The sequence below is a fragment of the Apium graveolens genome, chromosome 11 (genome assembly GCF_009905375.1).
Source record: "Apium graveolens cultivar Ventura chromosome 11, ASM990537v1, whole genome shotgun sequence".
In the NCBI taxonomy this organism is placed as follows: domain Eukaryota; kingdom Viridiplantae; phylum Streptophyta; class Magnoliopsida; order Apiales; family Apiaceae; genus Apium; species Apium graveolens.
The window spans coordinates 91,798,339-91,809,019 of NC_133657.1; the positions used below are offsets into that span (position 1 = coordinate 91,798,339).

Here is a 10,681-nt window from a genome sequence, read left to right on the forward strand (position 1 = left end):
GAAACAGTGTGACCTCCTGCTCCATTGTCCCTTGTTTTCCTCTCTCATAACCTGTCACTTTACACAGATTTACTCCTCAATATCTTTTATTAGCAGCCTTTTCACTCGCTTTCTCCCCCCATCACTCTCACACCATCTCTCTCTCTCTCTCTCTCTCTCCACTTCCTTTTGCAGGGAAACCAGTTTCCATTCTTGCCCAAAAAAATAAAAGCTCCATTTTTTTCAGTATTTATATAAAAATACTCAGCTACTACACTCTGTTCTTCAAATGTCAATGCTTATTTAACTAAACTCAAACAATTAATTCCATAATATGGGTTGTTTCAGCTCCAAAACCGCTCACCTTCCTTCTCCAGATAACCCCTCTAAACCTGAATCAGGTAATTTTTAATTAATCATTTTTTTCAGAAAGCTTCATAAAATGGATTGTTATTAAGAAAATAACTTCTGGGCTGTTGCATTTTGATGTTCTTATGTCCAAAGATTTGATCTTTTTCCCATTTATTATTTGTTTCTTGATTAACATGTATTCAGTTTGTTTGTTAGTTCAACATTTTGTTTGGACATTAATACATTTGAATGCAATCAAGAAAATGCCAACTGGGTTTTTGCTTTTGTATGTAATTTTAATTATATGAGTTTTCTTGATTTCATTGATTAATTTTCTCATAACTCTCTGTAAAATGGAATTTAATCAAGAAAACACCAACTGGGTTCTTGCATTTTGATATACATTGTCCAAAGATTCGAGTTTCTCTAGCATTCTTCTTTGCTTCTTGATCAACATTTATTGGGTTTATATTGATATATATATATATATATCCAATTGCAGTGAATGGGGATGATTCTGGAGTTGAAGAAGTTGAAGGTAATCAAGTTCAGGTTTTTAAAGAGTACGAACTAAATGAGCTTAGAAAAGCTACAAATGGATTTAGCAGTGATTTTATTGTTTCTGAAAGTGGTGAAAGAGCTCCAAATGTTGTTTACAGAGCCAAGCTCGAGAACAATCACTTTGTTGCTGTTAAGCGCTTTTCCAGACAATCTTGGCCTGATCCCCAACAGTTTTTGGTATAAAATTTCATTTTTAACTTTTGAATATTTATTATGTTACGAGAAATGCATATATTTAGAAATTGAGGAAAAGGGTTACTTTTGAAAATAATTAAACTATCAACACTGATTGTAATAGTTTCTTTCGGCTGATATAAAAAAATGTGGAAAATTATAACTTGTGCATACGAGGGGTTTTATAAATTATAAAAAAAATGTGGAAAATTAAAATTGTGCATATAATTGTAGGAGTAGCAAATATAATGGAAGGGTTTTAGGATTCCAAATTGATGTGTTTAAATTGAATTTGATAACCAGGCGGAAGCAGCTGGTGTAGGGAAGCTAAGGCATAAAAGATTGGTGAATCTTATTGGGGCTTGTGCCGAAGGCGATGAGAGACTGTTAGTGGCTGAGTATATGCCAAATGATACTCTGTCTAAACACCTCTTCCATTGTATGATACTATTCTGAATTCTTTAACCTTTTTGTTTTGTTTATCTGTTAATTAAAAGACTTATTATTATTTGTTTAGATATATTTTTATAAGTAATGCTAAAAATCAGTTAGTTATTTGCCTCTATTTTGTAATTTTTAATATGTTTGTTGAATTCTGATGGCTGGCTAATGACATGCCCAGCTTTTTGTTTCCATGCCAGTTGACACTGTAATTCCTTCTTCAATATTGCATTAGCCTAAACTTATGGTTAAAGATATTTAATATATGTATAAAAGCTGTTTGTGATATCTGTCCAATTTCCATCAATTATTAGTTTCTTGTCTGTAAGAAGGCAGCTCCCTGTGACTCTTATCTAGTTACTATTTACTCTCTGTTGTATTGTCTCAAACCACAGGCGATAATTGCTGACATTGCAGCTTTGTTTGTTGCATACTGATATTTTGTGCTGGAAATGTCTACTTTCTGTTATAGACACGAATTATTGTTATTGTTCTGGTGTATAAATTCAACTAAAACTCTATTATTATACATTTATACACATGTAAACGGCAGACTGTTAGGAAAATTGCTTTATTGCCTGCACCAAATCAGATGTGAAAGATTTGTTTTCCCTTCCATGCTTCAGCCTATTTCATGATCAACTCTGTTTAACAAAGATCTTATTTTGTTTGTTATAGGGGATAAACAGCCACTGCCGTGGGAAATGCGTGTACGAGTAGCATGTCATATTGCACAAGCACTTGATCATTGCAATATGGAAGACCGGAAGATCTATCATGATTTAAATGCATATAGAGTTCTTTTTGATGAGGTATGATAGATGATTGAGATGCAGAGTATTCAGTTAGAACTTTATCTATCTTCAGAAGGGATTGTTAATTTTTATTTTCTGTTATTTGTGGGCCAGTGGGGACATAAAGGAAATGATTGCATGAGAAAAATAAATAAAGTGAGGTGAAAGTTGTTAACCAAATAGTAGTAACTGAGCTGTACAGGACAAATGCATAAAATTAAAACCTGCAGGGGACGCACCAGTTTCTCACTGATTATTTTGGAGTCTGTATTTGAAATGTAAATCATAATTATAAATATTTAACTTTGTTGAATTCATTTCTTGAAAGATACAATGTTGGATGATTAGGTGAAGATAATTAGTTGTGAGATAGAGCTTGCATGAGATAGTAAAGAATCGCTGGACCATGACAAATACTTGTCTCATAGTTTTGCATGCGACAATAACAAATTAGAGAATCAGGACATATACTTGTTCCATAGTCATATATTGCATACAATAGAGCCACCTCAGCCTTTTCTCTTGAAATAATTATCATTTTTTCTAGAGAAATTATCACATGTACTATTCTTTTTTCTTTTCTTTTGTTTTTTCCTGTTTTGAAACCCTAGGTATTTCCTGTTTTTAAATTCACATTTTAAAAAATACACGTGGCAGTAATTATTTAGAAATAAAACCTTTATATTAAAAAGAAATATTTTGAAAAAATAGTAATAAATGACATCTTTTATCTGCAAAATAACTATTATGATATAGGTTTGTTTGTAAAGAAAAAACTTTCCGTTTTTTAAAATGACTTATGACCGGCCGATTGTTCTAGCGAAGCTCATCGCAACATGCCTCTGCAGCTAAATTGGAGAGCAGGAGAAGTAGTCAAAGAAATAGAATGGTAGAGTATGTTTCTTGTTGATTCCCAGAAAGTAATATATCTCTTCATGCAAAAGCAAACTTTAAAATCACACTTTGTCCTTGAAACGTTTCAATATGATTTAGAGGCTGCAGATAATTTACTTGTAGCGCTGTATCTAAGGAACAAGGTTGTTCTTTTGTCTTTTGAACATTAAACTTGTAAAGCCTCGTGGTTTATTAAGGGAGATATAGACATTTTATTGCTAGTTCATCAAATTATTCTAATTTCTAGGATGTTACATGATTATACTAGGTTGATAAGTAGATCTTGTGCTAACTCTGGCTTCAAGTACGTCCATACTAAAAGCTGGTGTACTTATTAAATTGTCTTTGCATATTGCAGGAGGGTGAGCCTTGTTTGTCAAGTTTTGGCCTCATGAAAAATAGTCGTGATGGGAAGAGCTACAGCACTAACTTGGCTTATACACCGCCTGAGTTTTTGCGGACTGGTAAAATCTACATAGACCGCTTATCTGGTCATGCAGCCTTTTTTCTATTACTTTCTCTAACTTCGCCTCTAGTGCCACCTTGATATATAATCTAGTTAATGTAAATGAAGGCTGCGAAGCTTACCATGGAAAGTTAAGTAGTCGAAAGGACAAAAAATTCAGTATGATACGGCGGGATTAAAATATATGTACTGCTGTGTTCCTGGTTTCTTGTGCTTGGACCTCACGTGTTAGGTGAACTTTAACAGTTACTGAATTTAGGTTAATGAAGTGAGCTCTTCTAAAATTAAAACTCTTTAAAAGAATCCTCCTGCGTAGGAAAAGTTCTCAAAGGAGTGTCATTAGTGTTGCTTTCGCATGTACATCTTTTTTTTGTGCAGGCTAATAACTTCGCAAACAAAAACTGGGGGATTGATTTCTTCTTTTACTTTTTGTGAAGCTTAAATACAGTAGATAAAGTAGTCATTTCTGCAGGCTAATAACTTCGCAAACAAAAACTTGGGGATTGATTTCTTCTTTTACTTTTTGTGAAGCTTAAATACAGTAGATAAAGTAGTTAACTAGTTATATGGATATTTTGTCCTTCCTTAGGTAACCATAGTCTCTATCAGTGACCATACTTCCAATATATTTTGTGATAACCAATACATGGTTTCATAGTGATTTAAAATATATGCTTTGTAGGCCGGGTTATCCCTGAGAGTGTTATCTACAGCTATGGAACAGTTCTGCTAGATCTTCTGAGTGGGAAACATATCCCTCCAAGCCATGTATGAATCCTAAACTTTATAGTCTAAAATTAATTAATGAACTCTTTTTAATACCCAGCTTCAGTTGCATTCTACAAGTTACCTGAAGTACTGATACATTGTCTGAGAACATATATGTTAGATCTGTAGACTGATGAGCCATTATGATTCTAAATTATGTTTCATGATTTAGCTCATTGCTGAATTTATTATTATTTTTTTTTTGGGGGGGGGGGGGGAGGTGCCAATTATATCACTATACGCACAAGTTCCTAGAAATGTTATACTCACTATTTGGCCCTGGTGTTTTTTTTTAAAAATTATAAATAACTATGCTAATTTTTGTCTTCTCCATTGCCAACTATTCTAGCGTGTTCTTTGTTTACAGGCACTGGACTTGATAAGGGGAAAAAATGTCTTGCTGTTAATGGACTCATCAATGGAAGGGCAGTATGCCAATGAGGATGCTACTAAATTTGTTGAACTTGCTTCAAAATGTCTCCAGGCCGAGGCTAGGGACCGGCCTGATAGCAAATTTCTTCTTTCCGCAGTTTCACCTTTGCAAAAGCAGAAAGAGGTTATATATTTTGTACTTGTGATCATTCTACACACTCTGTTTACTCTGCAGTGGCTATATATTTTTTCAGTTCCATAATTTTTCCGAGCTTTGATATGCATGTTCAGGTGGCATCTCATGTTTTAATGGGGCTTACAAAAACTGCACCAGTGGTCCCAACCATATTCTCTCCTCTTGGAAAGGCTTGTGTGAGGATGGATCTTACTGCTGTGCATGATATACTGCTTAAAACTGGTTACAAGGATGAAGAGGGTGCTGAAAATGAGGTAAATTAGCTCTCCATTTTGGTGAAAATTGGCTAATGTACTTCTTTCTCGGCACTTTTTTTAGGTATTCTGAGTATGTCCGTTTAGCAGCTTCTGTAATAAATTAATCTTTTGATGTAGCTGTCATTTCAAGAATGGACGCAGCAAGTGCAGGATATGTTAAACACAAAAAAGTTTGGAGATATAGCATTCAGGGACAAGGATTTTAAGAGTGCAATTGATTACTATTCAAAGGTATAATAAACCGTAATGTCTCTTCGAATACTATTTAAACATTGCCGTCAAAATACCATTTTAATCAGGTGCAGTAGTCTACTAGTCTGTTGGGTTTTAAGTTATACTTGCACAGAGTGACCTGCCCTAAGTTCCTATCAAAAGTATGCAAATATTGTTGCAGGATGATAATGAGTTCACTTGGCAAAAAAAAGAGATAACGAGTTCATGTATTCAAGTTGATCCAATACGTTTCCGTGTCATCTGAACTTCGACTGTGCAACTTTGCTCAGTCTGACATATATATTCTTTTGTTTATGAATATGCATTTACAACAAAAGCTTCAGTAAACATCTTAAAGTCCAACACTACACCAGATTAAAGTTTGGTGGTTTTTTCATGCATGTGGTTTCCTGTTTAGCAAAGAATTTTTACTTGAAGCATTTGTTCTCTTTGTTCTGTGTGACAGAGAATATAGATTTAAGTAATCTACTGCCTTTATTAAGATTTACCACAATAGCTATCTAGCATCCTTTAATAATCGACGCTTCAAATTCCTTCTTTCAATGAAATTAGAGTTGTGGATATTCATTTCTGAGCATTTTTATTTGCATGAACGCTAGAAGTTCATGTGTAGGATTTGCTTTCGCTTTCTTTTGGCATAAGGTAATGATAATCTTTGTCAAAGTTCCACAAGTTTCAACATTGGCTTGAAATAACATCTCCTCGGGCAAACTCCATTTAAAATTTCACCTCAACCTTACATGCTGTACAGTATAACCATTATGCTTGATATTTATTCTGCATTTTAAGTCTTGAGACCCTGTTATGTAATTTTTGTTTTATGCTAAATTTGTAATGTAATATTTACTATTTACTAAGTCTTCTCTTTTTCTATTTTTTGCCCAATAATCAACAGCTGGTAGTGATGATGCCTGCTCCTTCAGCAACTATCTTTGCTCGAAGAGCGCTTTCCTATTTGATGAACGACCAAGCGGAACTTGCATTACGAGATGCAATGCAGGCTCAGGTTTGCATACAAGAGTGGCCAACTGCATTTTATCTGCAGGCGCTTGCGCTCTCCAAACTTGGCATGGAAACTGATGCTCAGGATATGCTTAATGATGGAGCAGCGTTCGACTCAAAGAAGCAAAACAATTGGCGAAATTAAGACCTGATTTCCATTTCAAAACTGATAAATCTCCATTTCGTCTTGTTGAATTAAATTAGTTAAACTCGAGCTGAATCAGGTCAGTGCTAGTGGTAGGTGTAAAATATATTATGACACATCTTTACAAGAAATGTCATACTGTCCCCTGTGGGTGTTTGACCAATATACAAGTAATAAGTTGTCAAGCCTTTATCGGAATTACAGAATTTGGATGGTGAAAAATAGGTTTTGAGCGCACTTGTATGACACGATTTCCATGGAAAAGAATTAATGTTAGAAGAAAATATTACTTTCCTACCTCTTTTTAGCAAGTACTTGTATAAGCCTATAGAGTCGAGTCTTCAATCCGGAGGGTGAACCAGAATCGACCCTGGCCAAGGATGATAGAGGATAAATCCTGGGCTATGCTATCAGTTACTACCTCTGTCCCGTGGGATTGTATACGTTTACTATTTGCACGTATTTTGAGGTTTTTATAAAGTATAGTTTCATAATGTTTTTAATTTTTTTTTTAATAAAAGTTTAAACATAAAACTTTTATTTAGATTTTTTTTTTTTAAATATTGTTGAGTTACTCCCTCTGTCCCATTCAATTCTATACACTTTCCTTTTTTGAATGTCCCATTCAATTCTATACATTTCAAACTTATCAAAAATAGTAAAAATTTAATAATATAAAAATCAACTACATCCACTACTTACCCTCACTACACTCACTTTATCCATTAAATATTGATTGGTCCCACCACTTTACCCAACTTTATAATTTTTTCTCACTAAATTATATTTTATCCTTCTCTCTCGTCCCACTATCTTACCAAAATTCCCAAAAATAACATTATTTAACTACTATGTCTTATCCTCCGTGCCCAAACCATTTGTATACAAATGGCTGGGACGGAGGGAGTATGTTTTAAAAGAGTATTGAAAAACGTGCCGAAAAATAATGTATAGAATTCAATGGGACAAAAGAAGTATCATCTTCGAAGAAAAAATTACTTAGGAAAACTAGGTTTGTTAAAGATATTGTTGTGTGCTGAGACCTATTATGTGTGGATCACTTGTTGCTGGTGTGTCTCTAATTGCTTGTAGCTAGAGATGCACAAAAGGCCCACTGGGTCGGATTTTGATCGGGTCTTAAAAAGCCCAGCCTTTAATCGGGCCGGGTTTTTCGGGCTTTGATTTTGATCGGGCCGAGCCGGGCTGGGCTTTCCGGAAATGTCAAAGCCCGTTTGGGCCCTCGAGGCGGGCCTAACCGGGCTTTTTTCAGGCCGGATCGGATCGGGCCGAGCTTTTTTCTAATTTAAATCGGATCAAGTATTATTAGAGATTTCGAAGAATACATGTGTTAGCAACTAGATCATCGTAAAAATGTATTAGTTTACATGGAATATTTTATGAAAACATTATTTCGTTGAAAACATTTAAGTTCGGTAAAAAATAAACATGTTTATATAATATATTTTATCATTGTTATGATAACAATGATATCCAAATATTCATAACAATGATATCCAAATATTCATAACAATGATATCCAAATATATATAGTGTACTTATTATATCTTCTTTCATTATTTATGCAATGAAGTATATAAATAATATTATTAATCACAAATATGTAAATATATATGTGTTTAAAGTATTATTTATATTTATAGTAAATGTGAATTTATAAATATAAAAAAAATATATTAAAATAATCAGATTATAACCTGGCTTTTTCGGGATTTTAATCGGGCCGGGCCGAAACCCGAACTTTTAACCGGGCCGGGCCGGGCCAGGCGTTGCCTAAAAATATAGGGCCCGAGGCCCGAAGCCCGGGCCGGGACCGGGCCGGGTTTGACCGGGTTTTGACCGGATCGGGTCGGGGCAGATTTTCGGGACCGGGCTTTTTGTGCATCTCTACTTGCAGCTATGGTAATGGTTAAAAATCCCTTGGCTTTAGTAGTAGTGATTATTTCCTTTTAAATTAATGATCTTAAAATTTTTAAGATTTTAAGGTACAGGGTCTTTTTACAATGAAATCTATGCAGGTGTAAATTAGTCTTAATGATGATTTTTTTTTACATATCAAGTTTAAATATGCATTATTAATTTCATAATGGGATTAGAAAAATAATATCAAAAAAAAAAATTGAACCTTTACAAGATCAGATTTTTATAATGTTATTATCATTATTATAAAATGTGATCTGTTTTCTGAAACAGTGCTTATCTAAATTTTCATTTACGTTTAAATATTTACATTTAGGAAAAGCTTTACATTTTATGAAGAGAAATGTTAGGGTCCCCGAAAGCCTTTCAAACGATGTCAATATATTATTGGTCAATCTCTAGTAAATGAAATGGAACGAATAAAAAGATGTTATGTGTTATTTGAAAATAAATTTAGGATCCATTTCGATACCTACTGATTTATGAATAACATAGCTTCTTGTGAAGAGATTGAGTAGAATATTTTTATATATATATATATATATATCCATCTACATATTTAATTGCAGACACAGAAATGATAAAATTGTTTGTGACTGGACGAAATGCGGGTGCGGGTGTCATATAGAAGTAGGGATGACAATTTGTACCGAACCGATAGATATCCGATCCGTACCGATCCGATCGGGTTTTACCGAACCCGAATATTTCGGATTTGGATTCGGGTTCGGGTTTTGATTTTTAAACCCGAACCATTTTTAGGTCGGGTTTGGTTTTAAGACATACCGTTTAGAACCCGAACCGAAAACCCGAAACCCGTTCCGTTCCGAACCCGAACCCGATCCGAAACCAGTGTTAATATATAAATAATATTTTATATTTTATAAGTAATAATATAATACATAATATATTATATTACTAATATTAGTACTAAAAAATTATACTTTTTACAAACTATTGCATTAAAGTTGTTTAAATATATTTTTAGCAGCATTTTCACTACAAGTATACTAAAAGTCAAGATTGTTGCATTATTTCATCAACAATTTTATTCATAGAGGTATATTATCCATTTTCTTCTCTGAACCCTCTAATTCAATCCCAAAAATTTCAATATCGTCATATTTATGAGCACTTTGCTTAAACCAGAGCCTACTAATTTTTTACTAGAGTTTGTGCAAATTAAGGTGCAATTTGATAGTGATCTACAAACCCGAATCCGAACCGAACCCGAACCGAACCCGATGGGTTCGGGTTCGGGTTTAGTGGTTCGGGTTCGGGTTCGGGTTTGACAAAAATAATCGGGTTCGGATTTGGTTTTTGCTAAACACGTTTCGACCGACCCGATTGCTATCCCGATTGCCATCCCTATATAGAAGATGGAAGAAGATAGTCAAGAAATTAAAAAGGAGAAAAACTTTTTTGGGATGGGAATCAGTATTTAATAAATTCAAGTAAAAATTAAATAAAAAAGAGAATTTTGACAAAAAAAAAAAGAAATAGAAAAGAGAACGACATCTCAATAAAAATGAGATCCTAATCTAGATTAGAGCCTACCATAATCTTGTCAATTACCACTTCACTCTGTAGTTTTGGTTGTAATGGAAGATGTTGATTTAGCACAGTCATTAATTCTAACTCCTTTTTTTATAATGTTTGGACAAATAATCCTGATAAGACAAAATATGAAACATAGTAATAAAAATTAGAGAAGCATATAGAAGGAAGATGCTCTAATAAGAATCGTATTTATATAATTTAACATGTACAAGTTCCACAAATAGTACTATTTAAAATTTTAAAATGTGCTAGTTTGTATCTCATGTGGTGTGAGGGATGTGAATCTTGTAAAATGAACAAGGGCGGCCAGAGAATAAGAACTTTTACTGCAAGCGACTGTGCGGATGAAGCCAGAAAGCATCTAAACATTGATCACGGACAAATGTAATAATGGTACATTTAAGTGTTCCTCTGCAACACCGCCGTGAACTAAACTAGGTGAGGGACTTAACAATATTATCCATACATATAAACCATCACTTATAGGTAAGTGTATGAACCTAGCTACATTGTCTTGTAACAGTCCCAGCAGTTAGAACGTACGCGTCA

The 10,681-nt window shown here is 34.0% G+C and overlaps 1 protein-coding gene across 1 annotated transcript; it reads left to right on the plus strand.

Annotated features, from left to right (window-relative positions):
• On the plus strand, positions 1 to 6,931 carry LOC141698542 (serine/threonine-protein kinase BSK2-like). The gene is made up of 10 exons (XM_074503245.1): positions 1 to 380; positions 833 to 1,068; positions 1,369 to 1,504; positions 2,185 to 2,318; positions 3,553 to 3,658; positions 4,343 to 4,428; positions 4,796 to 4,984; positions 5,092 to 5,250; positions 5,371 to 5,484; positions 6,383 to 6,931. Exons 1-10 carry the CDS (start codon positions 314 to 316, stop codon positions 6,632 to 6,634), a joined length of 1,479 nt encoding a protein of 492 aa, XP_074359346.1. The 5' UTR covers positions 1 to 313; the 3' UTR covers positions 6,635 to 6,931.
• Positions 6,932 to 10,681: the final 3,750 nt, after the last annotated feature.